This window comes from Heptranchias perlo, chromosome 12 (genome assembly GCF_035084215.1).
Source record: "Heptranchias perlo isolate sHepPer1 chromosome 12, sHepPer1.hap1, whole genome shotgun sequence".
NCBI classification, from domain to species: Eukaryota; Metazoa; Chordata; class Chondrichthyes; order Hexanchiformes; family Hexanchidae; genus Heptranchias; species Heptranchias perlo.
In genome coordinates, this window is record NC_090336.1 from 59,025,935 (window position 1) to 59,053,558 (window position 27,624).

The 27,624-nt window shown below is 42.0% G+C and overlaps 1 protein-coding gene across 4 annotated transcripts in view; it reads left to right on the forward strand.

Moving 5' to 3' along the window:
- The window catches only part of LOC137328063 (Wilms tumor protein homolog), a 90,961-nt gene that overhangs the window by 39,945 nt on the left and 23,392 nt on the right, over positions 1 to 27,624 (forward strand). For all 4 annotated transcript variants that reach the window (XM_067994187.1, XM_067994189.1, XM_067994185.1 and 1 more), the window contains exons 4-6: positions 10,189 to 10,291; positions 12,295 to 12,445; positions 22,215 to 22,304. In XM_067994187.1, coding sequence (XP_067850288.1) covers positions 10,189 to 10,291; positions 12,295 to 12,445; positions 22,215 to 22,304 — 344 coding nt within the window. The remainder of the gene's footprint in view (positions 1 to 10,188; positions 10,292 to 12,294; positions 12,446 to 22,214; positions 22,305 to 27,624) is intronic.

Here is a 27,624-nt window from a genome sequence, read left to right on the forward strand (position 1 = left end):
GTATTTATAGTTATTATTTTCTAATTATAACAACAGATTATCTGACTTTAGTTAAAGAATTGTTGAGCAAGTACAAATGAATATGTCAGAAAGGTTTTTTGTAGGAAGGTATTATTGATTGATACAAAACTCTGCAGCCCCTATCCTAACTTGCACCAATTCCCACTCACCCCTCACCCCTGTGCTCGCTGACCTACAATGGCTCAATTTTAAAATTCTCATCCTTGTGTTCAAATCCCTCCATGGCCTTACCCCTCCCGATCTCTATAACCTTCTCCGGCCCTAGGACCCTCCAAGATCTCTGCGCTCCTCCAATTCTGGCCTCTTGCACAGCCCCTATTTTCATCGTCCCACCATTAGCGACCTTTGGCTGCCTAGGCCCTAAGCTCTAGAATTCCCTCTGTACACCTCTCCGCCTCTCTACCTCTCCCTCCTCCTGTAAGACGTTCCTTAAAACCTACTCTTTGACCGAGCTTTTAGTCACTTGTCCTAATATCTCTTTATGTGGCTCAATGTCAAATTTTGTATGATAATCGCTTCTGTGAAGCGTCTTGGGACATTTTACTACATTAAATGCGCTATATAACTGCAAGTTGTTGTTGTTGATTGACCTGCTTGGCGCCACAGGCTTTGTTAAATTATACTATATGGAAATTGTGCATTTACTGTTTTTTCTGGATGTCCTTCTGGCATAAGGTGGTTTATTTGGTAATTATGAATGCCGTCAGGGAAACAAGGTGACCGGTTTTAAACCTGTAACGTGATGTGACCCAAGTGACTCAAAAAAGCTAGCTTTACATCACAGGGCTGATTTTCCATACTCGCGCCCCCCAGCCTGGAAATATATATTGGGGAATTGAATGGATTGAAATCATGGAGAGCATTCCCCAATGTCCTGGCAGGAGAAGCTCCACACCGGGAATGTGTGTTCGGAAAATTAGCCCTGCCATCTTTGAATTTCAGTAGGGAATGTAACATACAAGAAGTCATCGACAAAACAATGAGCAGTGGGGAAACATGTACCAGAATAGAATAGACAAATAAAAAGTGAAAAAGAAAGAACTTGCATTTATATGGTGTCTTTCACAATCTCCGGTCGTCCCAAAGCACTTTACAGCCAATTAAATACATTTTGAAGCATAGTTACTGTTGTAATGTTGGAAACGCAGCAACCCATTTGCACACAGTGAGGTCCCACCAACAGCAATGAGATAAATGACCAGATAATTTATTTTAGGTGTTGGTTGAGCGATAAATGTTGGCCAGGACACCAGGGGGATCTCCCTCTGCCCTTCTTTGAATAGAGATATTTTACATCCTCCTGAGAGGGCAGATGGGGCCTTGGTTTAACATTTCATCTGAAAGACGGCACCTCCGACAGTGCAGCACTCCCTCAGTACTGCACTGGGAATGTCAGCCGAGATTAAGTACTCAAGTCTCCAGAGTGAGACTTGAAACCACAACCTCCTCAGAGGAGGAGAGAGTGCTACCAACTGACCCACGGCTGACAATACTAACAAACTCGTGCAAGATCGTGCAACAGGGAATTAAAGGAAAGCAATGGTCACCTCTAGTGTCAGAGGGGAATTTACTGGTGCACAGGTTGGGTGCAGCAGGAGCATATGGAGTGGGCGGTCCCAGTAGGACAGATGGCATAGGAACGAGGATAGCAGTGGTTCAAGGAGGAGGGCCATCACCACCTTCTCAGGGCAAATAGGGATGAGAAATAAATGTGGCCTTGGATGTGTCATATCCCAAGGACAAATTTTTAAAAAGGCACACCGCTTTCAGAACAAACTATCCTAGGCAGCGAATGTCCACTGACAAGATTTAGCTATCTGAGCTTGACAGAAGAACAAAGTGCACGATAAGGCTCAGCAGTGATGCCAGACACTTGGTCCATGAAGACCTGCATGGACAGCCAACCCACAGCACTGCACTATCAGTGTCAGCAAAGGCCTCTTTGGCTTTTCTGTAACAAGACTTTCCAGGCATCCACAGGGCACATTACAGGAGTCAGATGCTTTTCAACGCATTGCTTTACTAAAGAAGGAACGAAAGCCTTGTTACACCATACAGCTGAAGATCTATCAAATTGATCACCCCCTCAAGGTAGAGGGCATCATTGACTGTATATGTGCATCCATTAGAATCATACAGCACAGAAGGCCATTCAGCCCATTGCTAGGTCTTTGAAAGAGCTATCCAATTAGTCCCACTCCCCTGTTCTTTCCCTGTAGCCCTGCAAATTTTTCCTTTCTAAATATATATCCAATTCCCTTTTGAAAGTCACCATTGAATCTACTTCTGCCACCCTTTCAGGCAGTGCATTCCAGATCATAACAACTCTCTGCGTAAAAATGTTCCTCCTCACCTCCCCCCAGGTACTTTTGCCAATTATCTTCAATCTGTGTCCTCTGATTAGCTACTGACCCTCCTGCCAGTGGAATCAGTTTCTCCTCATCTACTCTATCAAAACCCCACATAATTGTGAACACCTCCATTAAATCTCCCCTTAACCTTCTTTGCTCTAAGGAGAACAATTGTAAGCTTACTCAGAATACTATGGTATATTTAAATAGAAAATCCTATTATGCCATTAAAGTGGAAGTGGTATGTGACCTCACCTCCCCCACCCCCAACCTGAAAATAATGCATATCAATGCACGCTAATTGAGAGTCCATATGATGCTTTCGTTCTGAGGCCATCAAATGTGACACAGCTCTTTGAAGGAGAAGAATGGATGGACAACTGTCCCTCAGACATATGAGGGTAAGTTTTATGAATGAGCACTCCCAGTGCAGAGCCATACCCGCCAGAAGTGCATAGTGGGAAATTGTGGGGAGTGCGCATCCAATTTCCTGGAATGTGCTTCCAGTGGGTTAGGCTCCATGTTAGGAGGGTGCAATCATAAAATTGACCTGATGGCCAATATGGTACAACCATGGCTAATGACATACCTGTGCAACCCCAGAGAACAAGACCCTCATTGAGCTGATGGAGCGGTACTAAGGCAAAGCTTCATATGCTTGGGCTGGTCTGGGAGGGGCAATTTACAGCATGCCCCAATATAAGCAAGATTATATTGCCAAGCACATCATGGACCTGGATGAGGAGCAGCAGATGTAGGTGGCTGCTCAGCCAACTGGTGACCTCCATGTGAATCAGATGGCCTGCATCCGGGACCAATCCTGATGTATCTGCATCAGTTCAGGAGTCTCCTTTGCTGGAGTTACTACGGCCTCATTGTTTTTTGGAGGTACACCAGCCGTCACTCAGTGTTACACAGAACTGCTGCCAACACGAGTGGCATTTGGCTGCTCCTCCAGCATACTACTCCATTCATGCCGCTACCGGAGGGCATGACCTAATTTGGCCATTGATCTGCATGAAGAAGAAACACTGGGCATCCATTAAGTCTCTGGATCCTCCTTTTGTGATCATCTGTAGCTGTTCTCCAAGCTAGTTCAAGCCAGCCTGGACCGCTACTTGGATCCCAGAGCATCAGTTGGAGCTTTTGCTGAGAGGTGGTTGTGCTACTATATCTATACTAGGTGCTACAACACTGGTATTAGCCTTTGCACATAGGCAGATTGGGATATACACAACCACTTGCTGCACCACCTTACACTCTGTGTGTATGGAGGAATCTAACTGCAGAAAGTGGTTCACGTTAGTAATGCTTTCAGTTGGAAAGCAGGCAGACTGAGGTCCGTACCCTTAATAGAGAGAGAGCTCAGGAGGGGTGCAAGAAAAACTTGTATTTATATAGCCCTTTTCACGACCTCAGGACATCCCAAAGCGCTTTACAGCCAATGAAGTACTTTTGAAGTGTAGTCACTGTTGTAATGTCAGATACATGGCAGCCAATTTTCCCACAGCAAGGTCCCACAAACAAGAATTTGATAATGACCAGATAATCTGTTTTAGCGATGTTGGTTGAGAGATAAATATTGGCTAGGACACCAGGGATTACTCCACGGCTCTTCTATCAAAATAGTGCCGTGGGATCTTTTACATCCACCTGAGAGTGTAGACAGAGCCTTGGTTTAACATCTCATCTGAAAGACAACATCTCCAACAATGTAGCACTCCCTCTGTACTGCAGTGGAGTATTAGCCTAGGTTTTGTGCTCAGGTCTCTGGAGTGGGACTATGAACCCATGACCTGCTGACTTAGAGGAAAAAGTGCTACCAACTGAGCCACAGCTGATACTTAGGTTGAGAGGGGCCCTTAGTAGAGAGTGCTTGGGAGGGGCCCTTAATAGAGAGCGCTCGGGAGGGGCCCTTAATAGAGAGCACTCGGGAGGGGCCCTTAATAGAGAGCGCTCGGGAGGGGCCCTTAATAGCAACAACTCGGGAGGGGCTGCCAGCATGCTGGACCAATGCCCTGGACTTGCAGGCAGCTCATTAACCCCCACCCCTGGTACCCAATCCTCACCAGTGCTCCCTTGTCCACATCGCTATATATTTGCCGTGAAATATTTGTATTTGAGCAACTGTTTAATGCAGTGATAGTTAGTATGGCGGTGCTTGTCCCTCATGAAGACCACATGATTCTCTTGGCTCCATTAGGAGAGCAGATGGGAGATTATGAACAAATAAGCACACTTATCCAGTTGGGTGGTGTATTGTCATTACCTGAATTATTAAGCACTGGACACAATTGTGTATCAATGTATTGGTTGAACATCTGATACAAATATATTAGTATATTGAATATAACTTTTTTAAATGAATTCCAAAACTTGCTCCATAGAGCCACCTAGTGGCCAAAGCCCACAACTACACTGTGACAGTTAATAAGGCTAAATTGACTGGGAAATGTTGACATTGCAATTTACAATTGTAAATGTTGATGCAAAATAGTGACCAGAAATTGTGACAGCAGGAAGTGAGGTTTGTGAAGAGGAATTACATGTCCTAAGCAATATTTTTATAATAAGATAATCTAAAAAAAAACAATAAGGAATTCAGGAGACACTTCTTTACCCAGAGAGTGGTTAGAAGTGGAAATTGCTACCACAAGGAGTAGTTGAGGTGAATAGCATAGATGCGTTTAAGGGGAAGCTAGATAAATACATGAGGAAGAAAGGAATAGAAGAATATGCTGATAGGGTTAGATGAAGTAGGATGGGAGGAGGCTCATGTAGAGAATAAACACCAGCATAGACCTCTTGGGCTGAATGGCCTATTTCTGTGCTGCAAATTCTATGTAATTCTATGATTTAACATGGTACATACCAGTTGGTCTGCGCACTAATCTCCTCAGGCCAAACACATTTGAGAGCATGCCTCCCTCTTAATTCTACAATTCTCACTTGATATTCAGTTAAAGGTTGTCCCTTGTAGGGTCCACTACCTGTTTCAACCTTAGGCCTTCTATTGTACACAAGCTTTGCCTTTTAGCATGACAACATTGCTGATTAAGACATGCCGTGCTGTCCTGCAGTGTACTCTCAGATATTATGACATCTGTGCCATTTAAACCTGCACTACTTTCCTTGCAATATCCTTCTGAACATTTCTCTGTGTCGGTACAATGTCATTTCCATATATTTATAACAGATACCACTTATGCCATCTTCATATTGGTCCTGTACTATTATATTACAGTATTATTCTTGCCTTATACTGGTGCTCTTTTACAAGTCGTGAAATATCTTCCCTCCAGCTTCTGATAATAGTTGACCCTGAGTTCACACAATCTATTACTATACGTTTTGCCTCTAGAGTGTATTTGTGGGTTTGCCCTGTTAGACCCAAAAGATCATTCTGTTGCTCCATTCAAGAGTTGGCAAGACCTCCATAACCCAGTAGGTGGAATGGCCTTTACAGATTTATCACTGGGCCGTTTCTCAGAATGTTTGCATGCTGCGCACCTGGGTTATCAACATTTTTGTCATTTAGGCACATTAAGCCACTCATTAGCTGTTTATTACAATGTTAAAGTGTTAAAGAAACATTATTACGGGTGAGTCGGTCCCATCAACTCAATTATATCGCACAAAATCACCTGTAGCAAAATTGCAGGCACCACCATTTTGATTAAGGGTCATTAAAATCTTTGAAAGGATGACATTTAACTAAATTTTCCAAAAATAAGAAAGTATAAGGAGGCATTCTGTGACCCCGTCCTCCCAGTGTGGAGTAGGCAGCATGGGTCAAAGATAGTGTTAGACCACGGCATCCCCCAATTTTCCAACCCACGTCGTGTAAATGCAGATTCCCCGCTGGGACAGTGGGATTGCAGAATCATTCCTTATGTTCCTTTTGTCAACCAGGATGATGTCATTCAGTTGACAACACTTTCTTAAAGATATTGTGTGAAACATCAATGATTAGCACAAACGAAGCAATATGATGAGGCACAAAATGAAATAAAAATAAACGACTGAAAAGAAAGTAAAATATAAAATGAAGATGCGGTTATAAAAGCTTCCATTATAGAAAGAAAGAACTTACATTTGTATAGCGCCTTTCATGACCCCAGTACGTCCCAAACCACTTTACAGCCAATGAAGTACTTTTGAAATGTAATCACTGTAATTTAGGAAACTTGGCAGTCAATTTGTGCACAGCAAGGTCCCACAAGCAGTGGTTTGATAATGACCAGATAATCTGTTTTAAGTTGTTGGCTGAAGGATAAACATTGGCCAGGACAACAGGCAGGCCTCCCCTGCTCTTCTTCAAATAATGCCATAGGATCTTATAGCAGAAGGGACCTCGGTTTAACATCTCATCCGAAAGACGGCACAACTAATTTGATAACTCTTTCAAAGAGCCTGCACAGGCACGATGGGCTGAATGGCCTCCTTCTGTGCTACATGATTCTATTGATTCTATGATCTGGCTTGTAAACCTTACAAGGTCCAGTATTGATTGTACACAGATAAATGGTCATAGGATTGAGTAATACGTTTATGTCATAGTAAGGTTACTGCTTTCAAAGAAAGAAAATTAGTCCAGACAGATTATATTACATACATAAATAGACGGATGATGCTCTTTGACATCCCACCATTTAAGTCATATTTAAAAAATCCTTGGGGATTAGAATCAATAGCTGATTATAACTCACGTTCAATTTTAATGCGTGATGCGGAGCCTGCAGTGATTCTGACAGCAGTAGATTTAGAGGGTGTTGCAAGCTGCATGTCTGTGAACGTTACTGCTCAAATGAGAGATTGCCTGAACCTATAGAGTGATTGCAAACTGCTGGCTTTGGGAACAGCTGCTTTTCACATGTGAGGTTTTGCCATCTCACAGCAAAATAAAAATGCTGCTTTACTGTTAATATTTGCGGTTCTTCATCTACCCAACGATAGAAGTAACTTTTCTAAAAGCGGTATAACTGCTAACCCAAGGTTAATTTGTTAATTTTGTTAAATCTTTGGAACTGAAAACCGAAGTATACAGTGACGTGTAGAGAGGCTATGGGGGGGGGGGGGGTGGGGGGGGCACATTTGTAAAGGGTCACTACGGATTTTCAAAGTGCATGTTGTCAATTTTCTACACAACTTAAAACTGCTGTTTTCAGCGGTTTTCTGCCCTGCTGTGATTCGTTAGGTGTGACGTGCAAATCCAACGTGAATTATGTATTTACTCTAATAGAAAAGGTCTTCGATAGTGGAAAAAGACTGAATTCTGTTTATGTATTAAGCTTCCCATTTTCAGGACATAGACGGTCCCAGAGTTTCCTCTGTGTGTTACGTGTAACAACATTCTAAACCCATTCTTTCTAAACACAGCACCCAAAGGAAACCTAACCCATTGCTCGGGCAGAACTTTACTCTTCATCTGGTCATGCTATGCTTGACCTGGTCATATTCCATCCTCTCCACCTTGGAGAACACATCAAATAAGAAAAAAAAGTTGAAGAATGCATGAATGAAGAGCTTTTGTACTAAAGCAGCCTCTTTTCCCCTGTGTACCCATTCCTCCTGCTGAAAAGTAGTGCAGAGAATTAAAGTTTCTATTGCAAATTGAACAGATGCACAAAAAATGCCAGAGAAAAGCTGCACTCCAAATTGGAAAGAAAAAAGAAAGACTTTCATTTAATGAGCACCTTTCAGGACCTCTGGATATCCCAAATTGCTTTACAGCCAATCAAGTACTTTTATGAAGTGTAGTCACTGTAGGAAACACGGCAACCAATTTGCGCACAGCAAAGCCCCACAAACATCAATGTGATAATGACCAGATCATCTGTCATTAGGTTTTGGTTGAGCGATAAATATTGGCCTTCACTGGAAGCCTGTGGCCAGTGGGGTACCACAGGGATCGGTGCTGGGTCCCTTGCTGTTTGTGGTCTACATTAATGACTTGGATATGAATGTAAAAGGTATGATCAGTAAGTTCGCTGATGATACAAAAATTGGTAGGGTGGTAAATAGCGAGGAGGATAGCCTCAGTCTGCAGGACGATATAGATGGGTTGGTCAGATGGGCGGAACAGTGGCAAATGGAATTTAACCCGGAAAAGTGCGAGGTGATGCACTTTGGAGGGACTAACAAGGCAAGGGAATACACAATGAATGGGAGGACCCTAGGCAAGACAGAGGGTCAGAGGGATCTTGGTGTGCAAGTTCACAGATCCCTGAAGGCGGCGGAACAGGTAGATAAGGTGGTAAAGAAGGCATACTTGCCTTTATTAGCCGAGGCATAGAATATAAGAGCAAGGAGGTTATGATGGAGCTGTATAAAACACTGGTTAGGCCACAGCTGGAGTACTGTGTGCAGTTCTGGTCGCCACACTACAGGAAGGATGTGATCGCTTTGGAGAGGGTGCAGAGGAGATTCACCAGGATGTTACCAGGGCTGGAGCGCTTCAGCTATGAAGAGAGACTGGGAAGATTGGGTTTGTTTTCCTTGGAGCAGAGGAGGCTGAGGGGGGACATGATTGAGGTGTACAAAATTATGAGGGGCACAGATAGGATGGATACTAAGGAGCTTTTTCCCTTCGTTGAGGGTTCTATAACAAGGGGGCATAGATTCAAGGTAAAAGGCGGGAGGTTTAGAGGGGATTTGAGAAAGAACTTTTTCACCCAGAGGGTGGTTGGAGTCTGGAACTCACTGCCTGAAAGGGTTGTGGAGGCAGGAACCCTCACAACATTCAAGAAGCATTTGGATGAGCACTTGAAATGCCATAGCATACAAGGCTACGGACCAAATGCTGGAATATGGGATTAGAGTAGACAGGGCTGATGGCCGGCGCGGACACGATGGGCCGAAGGGCCTCTATCCGTGCTGTATAACTCTATGACTCTATGACCCAGTAGAACACCCTAGCTCTTCTTCAAAACAGTGCCATGGGATCGTTTATGTCCACCTGAGAGGGTAGACAGGGCCTCGGTTTAACATCTCATTGGAAAGACGGCACCTCCTACAGTGCAACACTCTCTCAGTACTGCACTGGAGTGTCAGCCTAGATTTTGTACTCAAATCCCTGGAATGGGACTTGAACCCACAACCTTCTGACTCAGAGGCAAGAGTGCCACCAACTGAGCCACAGCTGACATAGTAGTCAAAAAAAACTTCTTAAAAATGGATTTTTAATATGTTTGTGTACTCATTACAACTAACTCTGCATATTTTCAAAATTAAAAACTAACAACACCTAGTTGGGCATGGTGTTGTAGTGGCTATACTGGAATAGTAACCCAGAGGTTGTGAGTTCAGATCTCATGGTGGCAAGTTATGAAATCAAATCCAATAAATCTAGTAATTTGTGGGCTAACATCAGGCAAAGCTTTCAAATTGTTTGTAAAATCTTGAGTGGTGCATTGACGTAAAAGAACCCATGGCACTATTCGAAGAAGAGCAGGGGAGATCCCTCTCGGGTCCTGACCAATATTTATCCCTCAACCAACATCATTAAAACAGATGATCTGGTCGATTATCACATTGCTGTTTGTGGGAGCTTGCTGTGCTCAAATTGGCGGTCGCATTTCCCTACGTTACAACAGTGACTACACTTCAAAAAAAGCACTTCATTGGTTGTAAAGCGCTTTGAGGCGTCCTGAGGTCGTGAAAGGTGCTCTAGAAATGCAAATGTTCCTTTTTCTTCTTTTAGTGTCGTGTGTTCAGTTGTGAAGGCAATAAATGCCAACTTGCTTTCAAAAAAAACAAAATCTAATGAGAGTTGAGCCTATTGTCCTGTTCTCACTGACCAATGGTCTGCTTACAGCCATGCAGCAGGATACGAGACTGACAATCACAATGGCCCCATGTTGTACAGCTGCAGCACGCAGTACCGAATACATACACATGGCGTGTTCAGAGGGCTTCAGGTGAGTGATGCCAATATTCTTTCTCACGGGCTGTCTGTTGCTGTCTTTAGAGAAAGTAAAACCTTTTGCCAGTTGTCCCTGGCAAAGCTGATTGCAGGTGATGTGAAAATGGGTTGGACTACAAGGACCACAATGTGCACGGATGGTTCTAATTTGGGATTTTCTCTACGCTACGGGAGGTGGGGAAAGGAGATTCTGTTTTGTATCAACAGATTTTTTTTAAATGTGGATTCGACACTCATTCTATCATTTGCTTAAGGCACAGACTGAAAACCAATCAAGGTAGCAACAGTCTGAAGATTTACAACCATCAGCCCAGTCTGGTACATATTTTTGAGAAATTGGCAAAATAATTTCCAACAGTACTGATTTTATCTGCATTTGTAGTGCTCCATTCCTGATAGTAATCATTATACCATCTTCTCAGTGAAACCTTTCTCTCTGATATATCACACCCACTGATATAACATGTTATTTATGGTTTCCTCGCTGACAGGAAGATCATGATTAACACCCTCTCTATATAACACACTTCTATCTGTGACACGATTTCGACCCTATTGACACTTTAGGATATAGAGTTGCCGTCTACACTTTACCAAATAGATGGTGTGCAGATGTGGCCTATGGATATGAATATTTTAACAATACTTAAAAAAAACTAGAGATATGGAGGTTATGTACCACAAGGTAATGATTTCTTGCCAAGCTGCATTCTTCTTTAAGTAGTGTTGCAAAAAGTCTCTTCTACTGTCCTCGCCCACCATTTCTTTTAGTTATTTCACTCCCCCTCTTTATGGCCTCCCATGGAATGTGCCATTTTCCAACCAAAGGTGAAGGCAGCTGGCCTGGTCTCAGAAAGTTGACGTGTCTTCCAGTTTTGCCCTCTGTTGGCTAAGGTCAGGAGCTCACTATGTGGAGAGCTATGGGCTTGAACCTGCCACTTTATCCCACACTCCTTAGGTAATCTCAACAAACTGCTCTTGATTTCTATATGCAAGCTCTGTATATGGTAAAGCCCTCTTTATATCACTTTCAATCAACCAGCAAACCAGTGAATTTCCCCTGGCCTTGCTCAGTTAATCAGAAGGAATGGCGTGTCTGTTGTTTGTTACAACAAGCCAAAATGGCGGGCAGACCCAGGGCAAGCTATGTCGCAGCATTACTAATAGTGGGGGAACCGAATGGCAGGTGTTACCTATTTAAATTAATAGGAGCGCTGTTACACTTTCGGTTTTACCTCTAGGCATTACAAATGTCACAGAAGTGTTACTAAATTATGACAACACAAAAGAGGCATAAAAAACAGAAAGTCTCAAGAATTTTAGTATATGAGGCTATTCATAAACCTACAGAAAGGGACTTCAGCTTTGTGGAGAAATTAGAGAAGCTGAGATTGTTCTCCTTAGAGCAGAGAAGGTTAAGGGGAGATTTAACAAAGGTGTTCAAAATTATGAAGTGTTTTGATGGAGTAAGTAAAGAGAAACTGTTTCCACTGGTGGGTGGGTCGGTAACCCGAGGACACAGATTTAAGGTAATTGGCAAAAGAACTAAAGGGGAGATGAGGAGAAATATTTTTATGCAGCGAGTTGTTATGATCTGGAATTCACTGCATGAAAGAATGGTGGAAGCAGATTCAATAGTAACTTTCAAAAGGGAATCGGATATAAACTTGAAAGGGAAAAATTTGCAGGGCTATGGGGCAAGAGAAGGGGGAGTGGGAATAATTGGATAGCTCTTTCGAAGATCTGGCACAGGCACGGTGGCCTCCTCCTGTATTGTATCATTCTATAAGTCTATGGGAAAGGGTTAGTCACGCTTCTGCTGAATGTTTGTATCAACCATGCTAGACATAAGTAGAAAGCAGCTTAGTGTTTTGGAATTCTATGATAATATGCAGATTATGATGCAAAATTATACCATTGTTGATTTTAGTTCAAATGTCAGCTTCACCAATGCCGGTGTATTCTTGGTGTAATCTTGGTTCGTATTTATTGTTTCAGGATGTTCGGAGGGTCCCAGGAGTGGCCCCCTCCATTGTCAGATCGAACACAGAAGCCAATGAAAAGCGTCCATTCATGTGTCCCTATCCTGGGTGTAACAAACGCTACTTCAAGCTCTCCCACCTGCAGATGCACAGCAGGAAACACACAGGTAAACGCAGCGTGGCTCTAGCATACTGAGATGTCTTCTCTAATTTACCGGCAGCGAAAAGGTAGTGAATTAATAGCTTTTGTTGATCAGATACAGCAAAAAGCTATTGGACTCAGAGGCCCCTGAAATTCCTGGGGCTGGAGAAGATGGAAAGCCTGGTTGGGAGGGGGGAGGGGAGAAGATGGAGTCAGTAATTTGAGGTGGAACTTGGTTACACCAGGATTTTGCCCCATTCGGACTGGCTCTTTAAACTATGGAAGGGAGGCTGTAGGCTGATCTTCTGCCTACCCCCCCCCCCAAAGTCCTTAGTGGAAGCTTGCCAGCCTGTTGTGAATGAGGCCAGCATCTCAAAATCATGGCCGCCTCTTCACTGAGGGTACGGGCAATCGGCCAGCACATTCCGCCAGTTGGTCATCCAAAAGTCAACATTGACCCCATTGCGTGAAGAAGGATTTCCAGACATCAGTCCTAAATTTGCCTTTTACTAGTTTGAACCTGCGTTCCCTCTCCCTACAGTCACAGTGTAGTTTAAAGAAGTGTACTGCATCTACCTTTGTTTTTTTTTATTCGTTCACGGGATGTGGGCATCGCTGGCGAGGCCGGCATTTATTGCCCATCCCTAATTGCCCTTAAGAAGGTGGTGGTGAGCCCCCTTCTTGAACCGCTGCAGTCCGTGTGGTGAAGGTTCTCCCACAGTGTTGTTAGGAAGGGAGTTCCAGGATTTTGACCCAGCGACGATGAAGGAACGGCGATATATTTCCAAGTCGGGATGGCGTGTGACTTGGAGGGGAACGTGCAGGTGGTGTTGTTCCCATGTGCCTGCTGCTCTTGTCCTTCTAGGTGGTAGAAGTTGCAGGTTTGGGAGTTGCTGTCGAAGAAGCCTTGGCGAGTTGCTGCAGTGCATCCTGTGGGTAGTACACACTGCAGCCACGGTGCGCCGGTGGTGGAGGGAGTGAATGTTTAAGGTGGTGGTGTGTCATTTATTGTCGATATGAGTTGTCCTTTAGGGGCTCAGAAGCCCAAGTTTCTTGAGTCTCTCCCCATGAACCAGTCCTCTGATGCCAGGAATCAGTCCTGTGACTCATCTCTGTACCAATTTGATGACCCCTCTGTACCCAGAACTGGATACAGTACTCAAAGTGTGATCTGACCAAGGCACAGTACAATTTGAACATGAATTCCATCTGATTTTCACTCTACTATTTTGGCGGTGGAGTGCTGCATTTTATTTGCTTTCTCTTCCACATTGATTGGACTTGTTGAGTATGAAGTCTTCTAATAATCCCAACATCTCTTTCAACTTTACTGGTCGCTATTTCGACACCATTCATGGAGTATTTCCTATATGCACTTGTCCATATTAAGTTTGATCTGCAATTTACATATTTTGTCAGGCCCATTTAGAAGTTTTTTTTTATTATTCATTCATGGGATGTGGGCGTTGCTGGCAAGGCCAGCATTTATTGCCCATCCCTAATTGCCCTTGAGAAGGTGAGCTGCCTTCTTGTTTGTAGCAGGATTGTACAACTGAGTGGCTTGCGAGGCCATTTCAGAGAGCAGTTAAGAATCAATCACATTGTTGTGGGTCTGGAGTCACATAGAGGCTAGACCAGGTAAGGACAGCAGGTTTCCTTCCCTAAAGGGCATTAAATAGTCAGATGGGTTTTTATAACAAAATGGTAGTTTCATAGTCACCATGAGTGATACTAGCTTTTTAATTCCAGATTTTTTTATTTAATGAACTGAATATAAATTCCCCAGCTGCCCTGGCAGGATTTGAACTCATATCTCCTGTGAAGTCCAGTAACATAACCACTATGTTACCGTACCTGGTTAAATTCACGGGCTGCTTCCTCACATTCAGCTGTTGCTCCGAATTTAGTATCATGGACGAATTTTACCAGTTTACATCGCAAAATGGAAACAGTCGGGATCCCAATAACCAATCCCTGGCACTCCACACAGCTTTCCCCCTCGCCCCCCCCAAAAAAAAAGTTTTAATGTAATTTATAATACTTGCTTGGGGAGGCGCCAGTAAAAATAAAAATCATATTTCCATAGATATGGTATCCCAAGGACAAGGTGACATCAAAAACAACTTCAGCTGATATTCTTGGGCTACAACACTCAAGTTGTAAATCTATCCAAGGGTTCTATGTAGAATATGTTACGGTAATGTGATAAATATCTCCACGAGTGAATAATTCATGAATGACAAAGGTAGGAGTGAGTTATGGTTGTCTCTTGAGTGGAGATATTTATCCACGATTTCTTCCAGCATATGGGAGATTTGGGAGATATTACCTTCAAATCCAAATTTCCTATATTGAAATTTAGCCAAATGTCTAAAAACCTATTGCCATTAATAGTTTAAACGCCTGCCAATTATGAAATCCCAAACTCCTAATCTCCGATAGGAAGCCTTATTTATCGCATTATACGGCTGGCCAAGATTTTGTCCTTTATGTACTCGATACAGGAGGATCCTAAACCAATATAATCTATTCTTTATTTTATCGGTGAAGTACTCTCTTGCTGTAAACTGCAACTTAAATCTAATATCATAATCATATAAAAGAGAAGCAAAAAATCTTCTCGTCACATTGAGCAACATTTCCTCGATGAGAATTAATGGCTGCAGTGATGATGAATACTGGCAAGAATAGAAGAACACTGTCAGTAACCCGAAATAAGAACTCTAGTGGCAAACTCGAACCGAATAAGCTCGGTGACAAGCTGCACACTATATTTAGCGACTAAATGAAATAATTGGGGGGTATGCTCAAGTGTGTAACGCACATTCAAGTGTGGGTGATGTTCATAAACCCTTTGTGTTTTGCACTCATATAAGGGGGGTTTCTTCTGTGCACTCCCTGTAGTGGAATCATAAACACATTTATAAAGAACGCATTTAAGATTCACCATGCGGAGCACACAGAGGGAGCGTTCCTCCGTGATTGATGTCATCTAAATGGCTCGAGTGGGTTACAGCCTTGTAAAACACTCAGAGACATCATTTTTTGTCTATATAACTTGCATGGGAAGGATATACTTGTGAAATTGCAGGTAGTCTACTGCAAAATAGAACGTGATTATCCTCTTCTGCGGATCACTTGGCCGGATTATCCTGCAGCTACGATGCCGCAGAAGGCGAGTGTTACCCTTTGGTAATGCCACGTGTCTTATTTTTAACTGTCCAAACAGCTACCAATGTAAGTAATAAGCTGGCAAACTCCAAAGCTGATAGTGGTTAAAAAAGTATCCTCATACCAAAAAAGCCCCCCCCCCCATGCTTTAGATAAATCAACAGCTTAATCGGCCTTATTATTAACAAATTACAAATCATTAATTAGGCTGCACTTAGTGTTCAGATCTGGGTACCAGTCCAATTACGTTCATGGTCATAGATATGATGCAAAAGAGATTCACTAAGATGATGCCTGGGATGGGAGACTTTAGTAATGAAGAAGGGCTAGAAAGGTTGGAGCTCATTTCACTAGAATAGAGGTTAAGAGGAGATCTGATAGTGGGGTTCAACATTATGAAGGGTTTTGATAAATTCAATAAAGACTGTTTCCATTGATTGATGAGTTGAAACTAGAAAACATAAATCATTGCAAAAAGAACAAAGGGAGAGGAGAGAGGTTAACAGATTTTTATTTACACAAAGGATTGTTAGGACAGGGATTGTCCTACCAGAAACAGAGTCCATAAGAAATTTGAAAACAATTTTAGTGTAAATTAAAACAAAAAGAAATGGCAGATTCTAGGGAGAGTTTGGACCATTGAGCTTTAGACTTTAGCTGCTGTGTGATCTTCCACTGCACTTGGTCCCTCCCCAGCATCCGTTATCGTGGGTGTAATCAGCAGAGCGTTTCACCATCCACCCAGAGAGATTTGGTCTTGACTAGTTCCAGAAAGTGATGAGTTTATGGGAATGTTTTTCCACACGTTGCTGGCATTTCCTCTTGAAGCTGTCAGAATAGCATTCCACTCCTGAGTTATTTGTGACTTTTGACCATTCTCAAGCCAATGTTTATTTTTAATTTTAACTGCAAGGGACGATTAGTCCTTTTTACGTAAGTTGTTTTCATTTTTTTTTGAAAAAGTGATTTTACAAATAGAATGGCTGGTGCAACATGATACAGTGCCTGCTATTGGGTTAATATTCTTGCGGTTTATGAAAGTTCAGCTTTTAGAAGAGTCTGCAAATCCTACAATAGCATTACTCTCAAGTCAGCACCACAATAATTACTGCAAACTTCAGGAAAGATAATATTGTAAAGTGTTTGTTCATAGACATTGCAAAATGAATACTTTGGTCAACATTTTATGAGAGGCTTTAGATAAGGTAAATTGGGAAAAGCTATTTCCACTGGTCAGTGAGTCAGTAACTAGAGGACATCAATTTAAGATTGTTACCATAGAAACAAGGTGGAGGTTAGGAGAATTGCTTTTTTACGTAAAAAGCCATTAGGACATGGAATGCTTTACCAGAAACAAAGGTGAAAGCAAAATCCATAATCGCTTTTAAGAGGGAAGTGGATTAATATTTGAGAAAGAAAAATTTGAAAGGGAATGAGGAAAGGAGGGAGGAACGGAACTTAGTGGATAGCTTAGCGCTAGCACAGGCGTGATGGGCCAAAGGGCCTCCTTCCTGTGCTGTAAAATTCTACGATTTTGCTTTCAGGAAATCACACAAAATGTTACTGTCGGTGGTAGTTTATGATGCAAGTCTAGGACAAATATGCATCTTGAACAGCTCCAAAAGAAATTTGATATCCATCCAGTGGCGTGGACTATGGAGCAAAAATCATATTTCTATATTAGTGACATCAACACCTCGACTGGGACTAGTGTCGCACATGCATTGATGGTTGTGTTTCCTTTTTGTGCCTCGAGGTCTCAGCTTTGCTCTCTGTGGCTGTACTCAAGCGTTACTCTCTCTCCCAAGGCCACTATGAAAGAAATAAGTAGAAATTGAGCCTAGTCTGGCTACAGTACTAAACAAAAATGAAATACATCCACTGTATAAAAAAGAAAAAGAATATATAGTTTTGGGACAACTTAAACACATTAATAATATTTGAATGAAAACACCTAACTCTATAAAGCCCCCCTCAGGTCTACTCCAGTAACAGTAGATTGTCTCCACGTCTGGTCCACTGAGCCAGTCTCCACAAAGACAGAAAACTTCCATCCCAGTAATGACCGCACTGCACTGAGTGCCCAACTGAGACTCTGTTTCACATGACATTGGATGCAGTAAATAGGCCAACTCCTTCACACACTGATTCCTTTAGATAAGCAGACTGACTTAACTTGTTAGTGGGGTCATCTGAAATTTCTTCAACCATTATTGTGATGAAGACTTTGACTGTTTGTTATTAATATTGCATGACATGATTTCAACCCAATAATATTAGAAATAGAATGAATGAAAAGAAAGATTGCATTTATATAGCGCCTTTTCATGACCACAGGATGACCCTAAGCACTTTACAGCCAATGAAGTACTTCTTGAAGTGTGGTCACTGTTGCAATGTAGGAAAAGCAGCAGCCAATTTGTGCACAGCAAGGTCGCACAAACAGCAAGGAGATAAATGACCAGGTAATCTGTTTTAGGTGTTGGTTGAAGGATAAATATTGGCCAGGACACCAGGGAGAACTCCCCTGCTCTTCTTCAAAATAGGGCCATGGGATCTTTTACGTCCACCTGAGAGGGTAGATGGGACCTCGGTTTAACATCTCATCCGAAAGATGGCACCTCCGACAGTGTAGCATTCCTCAGTACTGCAGTGGGAGTGTCGGCCTAGATTATGGATATGTCATGGACAGCTGTGAAATCCGACTTTTATTTTCACTCATTAGGCTGACCATGACTCACCGATAACAAGTTCCGCAACCAGCCTCACTTATGGAAATACCAAACACATTTCATGATTCATATTTCCAGAAGTCATAATGGATCCTTTCTATGTAATGTGCTCATTCAGTGTGGCTTTTCATCACTGATGTTATTTGCAAGTAATGGCTAGCTGACGGCTAATTTGATTGGATAAACAGACTTGATTTCTATTAAAAAGTCTTTGGCTTAGAAATTGGGCCACGTAATGCCCATTTTTCAGGCACTACGTGGTCTACTAAGGCCCCAAAATGGCAGGCAGGAAGCACGCACTCTTCCAGCCAGAAAAGCGCCAACCGATGTATTGGGTAAGGACAAACAAGAGAAGTTCTTTACCCACGCCTGAAGCATATGCAAATAAGGGATCCAAGGCCTGTTTGAAGCCCCCGCTCCAACACTGGTATGCACTGAGACATTCAGCACCATCAGGGGTCGCAATCAGCGAAACCCGCCCCATGGAACGCCTGCCAACCAAGAAGATAAGTAACTTACCTGAATATGGAGCTGGGAGGAGCAAGAGTGCCCCTCCTGACCCTACATTAAAGGAACCCCAATTGCCACTCCTGAACCCCCCCCCCATTACTGCCTCTACCGACCCCGGATGCTCCCCCCACTTTCCCCTCCATCCCCCAGCCCCAACCCCCCCATTGCTCTACCCGCACCCCCCCCCCCCCCCACCAAAGTAAGAGAAGTACATATCGAAACAGGCACAGTGAATGTGACTAACTGACAGTACCAACAGCATTAAAAGGGTAATTTGTCTTTTAAAGTAATACCCTTTTGCATGATTGTAGAAGTGGATGGGACGCAAGTGGTCTGGACCCTAGTTGGGTTAAAATTACATGGGATTTCCAGATGATGTTCTGTAGAGTTGCAGTGGGCCCAAGCAAAATAGAAATAAACTCTCCAGAAAGATCCCCTCAGTCATTCAGTTTGATGTAGCTATCATTAATTGAAGTGTTTGAAGATGATGGCAGCGATTAGGAATTACTCCAGTTTGGATGCTTTTGCTTCCTCTTTATGGACTAGGCCAGCACACATCTGGTCCTTAAAATTATAATGTTCTTTTTCATACTCCTTTTGTATTAAGCCTGTATCATTATTTATATAAGTATAAAAGTACTAATAGGAAAATAGGAACATTGGAACAGGAGTAGGCCGTTCAGCCCCCCCGAGCTTGCTCCGCCATTGAGTTAGATCATGGCTGATCTGTACCTCAACTCCATTTACCTACCTTAGCCCCATATCCCTTGATACCCTTACCTAGCTAAAATCTATTGATCTCATGTTTTTTTTTACCAAAACATTATTTAAACAGTATCGCCTGATCCCCATATTAATGGTCTTTCCTTTGAATCCACCTGGGGATATGGAAATCATGCTTTCGTTGATCTTGCTTTTATGAAATTGACCTGCAATTGACATTTAGTTGCTGCAAAAACACATCAGAAAAGGCTGAAACTTGAAGGGAGAGCTGTCAGAGGATGAAGACTGGCAGTGAGCAGATGTCAGGTTGTCTTGAGATATAGCTCACGAAAGCCAAGCATAACATCTGACACAGCCCAAGCCAGATGTTTTAAAACATGACTACTTAAATAATTCTTTAAAAAAAGAACATACTTTATCTTCCAAGTTTTAATTCAATCCAAAACCCCTCGTTTCATTCTGATATCGAAAACATATGGCTTTGCTAAAATGCACCTTAATGCTAGAATCTCAAAGATACATATTATTTCAGACTGCTTTAAGTGCAGAAACATTTTTGAACAATGGCTTTCTTTTTAACAAAGACTCTTTCTTTTTTGCATTTTAACCACAAGAATTTGTTTTAATATGTCAAAGACTAACTCTCCCCCAGAGATTATTTCCTGTGAAGAACTGCAACTCCTGGGGGAGTTACTGGTGGTCAGAGTTTAATTGACCATTTTCAGCACCAGTGGCAGTTTCAGTAGACTACACGAAATCAATTAAGCTGAATCGACACTGAAATGTTGCATGACCCCAAGCCCTTGGGTAATTCATATGTAGTCAGTTCTGCTAACTATTTTCCCCCGTCGCCTAAATATATGTGGCTGCCATTTTGCATGTCTCAACAATCAAACAAGCGCAGCCAAACAGTTAGATGTTTGAAAAAAAAGAAAGGACTTGCATTTATTATAGCACCTTTCATGACCTCAGGACACCCCAAAGCCCTTTACAACCAATCACAACAGCAACAGCTTGCATTTATATAGCAGTAGACTACACAAAATCAGTTAAGCTGAATCAACACTATTATTATTAAAGTAGTAAAATATGCCAAGGCGTCATGAAACAAAATTTGACACTGAGCCACAGGTCAGGTTTTAGGACAGGTGACCAAAAGCTTGGTCAAAGAGGTAGATTTTAAGGAGTGTCTTAAAGGAGGAGAGAGAATGAAGTACCTTTGAAGTGTGGTCATTGTTGTAATGTAGGAAACACAGATCCAGTTTTCACACAGCAAGGTCCCACAAACAGCAATGTGATAATGACCAGATAATCTGTTTTAGTGATGTTGGCTGAGGGATAAATATTGGCCAGGACACCAGTGAGAACTCTTCTGATCTTCTTCGGATAGTGGCCATGGGTGATTTTACGTCCACCTGAGAGGGCAGGTGGGGCCTCGGTTTAATGTCTCAACTGAAAGATTGGGCAGCACGCCCTCAGTACTCCACAGAAACGTCAGCCTAGATTATGTGCTCAAGTCGCTGGAGTTGGACTTGAACCCACGACCTTCAGAGGCAAGGGCGATATCACTGAGCCATGGCTAACACCTTGTGGCTATCATATACCAGTTTTGGAAATACAGTAGTAAGTGCAGATTCCTTTTAGGCAATTATCTTTACAAAGTAATTGTTGTAAAACGTGTGGATGTGCGACAAACGTGCCACGTACAGAATGTGCCTTTTAAATTAATGTTCCCACTAGTTTGCATATATCCTAAGTTGCTGATACGATCTGATCTTGGTATTCAGATGATAAAAAGTTCAAAAAGGGGTGTGGTAGGGGGTTAGTACCCCAGAGATCATGGGGCAGATTTTCAATTTGCCACCCAGGGCATTAAATTGGTGTTGCGGTTTGGCCGCCCGTTACAGAAATCGTCCAATTTTCATTTCCATTGATATCAATAAATATTGGGCAGTTTACATATTTGGGCTGACCCCGAAACGCCAGTTTTATATCCAGCTGGCAAGTTGAAAATCTACCACAGGAGTTCATACCCCACCGTGAAACCAGAAAAATGACCATGTTGTCATAAAATCCCAACTGGTTCCCTAATATCCCTCAGGGAAGGGAACATACATGTGACTCTAGTCTAAAGAGATATGTAACTCTTTGTTATAATCCCTCCATGGCCTTGCCCCCCTCCCAATCTCTGTAACCTCCACCAGTCCTATAACCCTCCGAGAACTCTGCGTACCTCCAACTCTGGCCTTTTGTGCATCCCCCACTTCCTTCACCCCACCATTGGCGGCCGTGCCTTCAGCAGTCTAGGTGCTAAGCTCTGGAATTCCCTCCCCAAATCTCTTCATCTCTCCACCTCTCTCTCCTTTTAAGATGCTCCTTAAAACCTACCTCTTTGACCAAGCTTTTGGTCACCTCTCATAATGTTTCCTTCTTTGGCTCGGTGTCAATTTTTTTGTCTGATTACACTCCTGCGTAGTGCCTCGAGACCTTTTACGACATTAAAGGTGCGATATAAATATAGGTTGTTGTTGTTTATTAATGCTAAGATATTGTATATGCACCAGTGAATAAACTTTAAATGGCATTCTACACACCAAATCTTGGATTTCTGGTGACTTCATCCAAATGACAAACATGATTTATTTTGTGTCCAACAAGGTGAGAAGCCTTACCAGTGCGATTTCAAGGATTGTGGCCGACGCTTCTCCCGTTCAGATCAACTCAAGCGGCACCAGAGAAGACACACTGGTAAGAAAGAATTGCTGTTACTAAAATTACTGAACGCACTGAGTTCCTGTTAATAACATTACTGAACCCACTGAGTTCCCGTTAATAGCATTAATGAACCCACTGAGTTCCCGTTAATAACGTTACTGAACCCACTGAGTTCCCATTAATAACATTACTGAACCCACTGAGTTCCCGTTAATAACATTACTGAACCCACTGAGTTCCCATTAATAACATTACTGAACCCACTGAGTTCCCGTTAATAACATTACTGAACCCACTGAGTTCCCATTAATAACATTACTGAACCCACTGAGTTCCCATTAATAACGTTACTGAACCCACTGAGTTCCCATTAATAACGTTACTGAACCCACTGAGATCCCGTTAATAACATTACTGAACCCACTGAGTTCCCGTTAATAACATTACTGAACCCACTGAGTTCCCGTTAATAACATTACTGAACCCACTGAGTTCCCGTTAATAACATTACTGAACCCACTGAGTTCCCGTTAATAACGTTACTGAACCCACTGAGTTCCCATTAATAACGTTACTGAACCCACTGAGTTCCCGTTAATAACGTTACTGAACCCACTGAGTTCCCGTTAATAACATTACTGAACCCACTGAGTTCCCGTAAATAACATAACTGAACCCATTGAGTTCCCGTTAATAACATTACTGAACCCACTGAGTTCCCAGTAATAACATTACTGAACCCACTGAGTTCCCGTTAATAATATTACTGAACCCACTGAGTTCCCATTAATAATATTACTGAACCCACTGAGTTCCTGTTAATAACATTACTGAACCCACTGAGTTCCTGTTAATAATATTACTGAACCCACTGAGTTCCTGTTAATAACGTTACTGAACCCACTGAGTTCCCATTAATAACATTACTGAACCCACTGAGTTCCCATTAATAACATTACTGAACCCACTGAGTTCCCATTAATAACATTACTGAACCCACTGAGTTCCCATTAATAATATTACTGAACCCACTGAGTTCCCGTTAATAACATTACTGAACCCACTGAGTTCCCATTAATAACATTGCTGAACCCACTGAGTTCCCATTAATAACATTACTGAACCCACTGAGTTCCCATTAATAACATTACTGAACCCACTGAGTTCCCGTTAATAACATTACTGAACCCACTGAGTTCCCATTAATAACGTTACTGAACCCACTGAGTTCCCATTAATAACGTTACTGAACCCACTGAGTTCCTGTTAATAACATTACTGAACCCACTGAGTTCCTGTTAATAACATTACTGAACGCACTGAGTTCCCGTCAATAACATTACTGAACCCACTGAGTTCCCATTAATAATGTTACTGAACCCACTGAGTTCCCATTAATAATGTTACTGAACCCACTGAGTTCCCATTAATAATGTTACTGAACCCACTGAGTTCCCATTAATAACATTACTGAACCCACAGAGTTCCCATTAATAACATTACTGAACCCACTGAGTTCCCGTTAATAACATTACTGAACCCACTGAGTTCCCATTAATAACATTACTGAACCCACTGAGTTCCCGTTAATAACATTACTGAACCCACTGAGTTCCCATTAATAACATTACTGAACCCACTGAGTTCCCGTTAATAACATTACTGAACCCACTGAGTTCCCATTAATAACATTACTGAACCCACTGAGTTCCCATTAATAACGTTACTGAACCCACTGAGTTCCCATTAATAACGTTACTGAACCCACTGAGTTCCCGTTAATAACATTACTGAACCCACTGAGTTCCCGTTAATAACATTACTGAACCCACTGAGTTCCCGTTAATAACATTACTGAACCCACTGAGTTCCCGTTAATAACATTACTGAACCCACTGAGTTCCCGTTAATAACGTTACTGAACCCACTGAGTTCCCATTAATAACGTTACTGAACCCACTGAGTTCCCGTTAATAACATTACTGAACCCACTGAGTTCCCGTTAATAACATTACTGAACCCACTGAGTTCCCGTAAATAACATAACTGAACCCATTGAGTTCCCGTTAATAACATTACTGAACCCACTGAGTTCCCAGTAATAACATTACTGAACCCACTGAGTTCCCGTTAATAATATTACTGAACCCACTGAGTTCCCATTAATAATATTACTGAACCCACTGAGTTCCTGTTAATAACATTACTGAACCCACTGAGTTCCTGTTAATAATATTACTGAACCCACTGAGTTCCTGTTAATAACGTTACTGAACCCACTGAGTTCCCATTAATAACATTACTGAACCCACTGAGTTCCCATTAATAACATTACTGAACCCACTGAGTTCCCATTAATAACATTACTGAACCCACTGAGTTCCCATTAATAATATTACTGAACCCACTGAGTTCCCGTTAATAACATTACTGAACCCACTGAGTTCCCATTAATAACATTGCTGAACCCACTGAGTTCCCATTAATAACATTACTGAACCCACTGAGTTCCCATTAATAACATTACTGAACCCACTGAGTTCCCGTTAATAACATTACTGAACCCACTGAGTTCCCATTAATAACGTTACTGAACCCACTGAGTTCCCATTAATAACGTTACTGAACCCACTGAGTTCCTGTTAATAACATTACTGAACCCACTGAGTTCCTGTTAATAACATTACTGAACGCACTGAGTTCCCGTCAATAACATTACTGAACCCACTGAGTTCCCATTAATAATGTTACTGAACCCACTGAGTTCCCATTAATAATGTTACTGAACCCACTGAGTTCCCATTAATAATGTTACTGAACCCACTGAGTTCCCATTAATAACATTACTGAACCCACTGAGTTCCCTTTAATAACATTACTGAACCCACTGAGTTCCCATTAATAACATTACTGAACCCACTGAGTTCCCATTAATAACATTACTGAACCCACTGAGTTCCCATTAATAACATTACTGAACCCACTGAGTTCCCATTAATAACATTACTGAACCCACTGAGTTCCCGTTAATAACATTACTGAACCCACTGAGTTCCCGTTAATAACATTACTGAACCCACTGAGTTCCCGTTAATAACATTACTGAACCCACTGAGTTCCCGTTAATAACATTACTGAACCCACTGAGTTCCCATTAATAACATTACTGAACCCACTGAGTTCCCGTTAATAACATTACTGAACCCACTGAGTTCCTGTTAATAACATTACTGAACCCACTGAGTTCCCATTAATAACATTACTGAACCCACTGAGTTCCTGTTAATAACATTACTGAACCCACTGAGTTCCCATTAATAACATTACTGAACCCACTGAGTTCCCATTAATAACGTTACTGAACCCACTGAGTTCCCATTAATAACATTACTGAACCCACTGAGTTCCCGTTAATAACATTACTGAACCCACTGAGTTCCCATTAATAACGTTACTGAACCCACTGAGTTCCCGTTAATAACATTACTGAACCCACTGAGTTCCCGTTAATAACGTTACTGAACCCACTGAGTTCCCATTAATAACATTACTGAACCCACTGAGTTCCCATTAATAATATTACTAAACCCACTGAGTTCCCATTAATAACATTACTGAACCCACTGAGTTCCCGTTAATAACATTACTGTACCCACTGAGTTCCCATTAATAACATTACTGAACCCACTGAGTTCCCGTTAATAACATTACTGAACCCACTGAGTTCCCGTTAATAACATTACTGAACCCACTGAGTTCCCGTTAATAACGTTACTGAACCCACTGAGTTCCCGTTAATAACATGACTGAACCCATTGAGTTCCCTTGAATAACATTACGGAACCCACTGAGTTCCCGTTAATAATGTTACTGAACCCACTGAGTTCCCGTTAATAACATTACTGAACCCACTGAGTTCCCGTTAATAATGTTACTGAAACCACTGAGTTCCCGTTAATAACATTACTGAACCCACTGAGTTCCCGTTAATAACGTTACTGAACCCACTGAGTTCCCATTAATAACATTACTGAACCCACTGAGTTCCCATTAATAACATTGCTGAACCCACTGAGTTCCCATTAATAACATTACTGAACCCACTGAGTTCCCATTAATAACATTACTGAACCCACTGAGTTCCCGTTAATAATGTTACTGAACCCACTGAGTTCCCATTAATAACATTACTGAACCCACTGTGTTCCCATTAATAACGTTACTGAACCCACTGTGTTCGCATTAATAACATTACTGAACCCACTGAGTTCCTGTTAATAACATTACTGAACCAACTGAGTTCCCGTTAATAACATTACTGAACCCACTGAGTTCCCGTTAATAACATTACTGAACCCACTGAGTTCCCGTTAATAACATTACTGAACCCACTGAGTTCCCATTAATAACGTTACTGAACCCACTGACTTCCTGTTAATAACGTTACTGAACCCACTGAGTTCCTGTTAATAACATTAATGAGCCCACTGTGTTCCCGTGAATAACATTACTGAACCCACTGAGTGACCATTAATAACGTTACTGAACCCACTGAGTTCCTGTTAACAACGTTACTGAACCCACTGAGTTCCTGTTAATAACATTACTGAACCCACTGAGTTCCCGTTAATAACATTACTGAACCCACTGAGTTCCCGTTAATAACGTTACTGAACCCACTGAGTTCCCGTTAATAACGTTACTGAACCCACTGAGTTCCCGTTAATAACATTACTGAACCCACTGAGTTCCCATTAATAACATTACTGAACCCACTGAGTTCCCATTAATAACATTACTGAACCCACTGAGTTCCCGTTAATAACATTACTGAACCCACTGAGTTCCCGTTAATAATATTACTGAAACCACTGAGTTCCCGTGAATAACATTACTGAACCCACTGAGTTCCCATTAATAACATTACTGAACCCACTGAGTTCCCGTTAATAACATTACTGAACCCACTGAGTTCCCGTTAATAACATTACTGAACCCACTGAGTTCCCATTAATAACATTACTGAACCCACTGAGTTCCCATTAATAACATTACTGAACCCACTGAGTTCCCATTAATAACATTACTGAACCCACTGAGTTCCCTTTAATAACATTACTGAACCCACTGAGTTCCCGTTAATAACATTACTGAACCCACTGAGTTCCCATTAATAACATTACTGAACCCACTGAGTTCCCATTAATAACATTACTGAACCCACTGAGTTCCCATTAATAACATTACTGAACACACTGAGTTACCATTAATAACATTACTGAACCCACTGAGTTCCCGTTAATAACATTACTGAACCCACTGAGTTCCCGTTAATAACATTACTGAACCCACT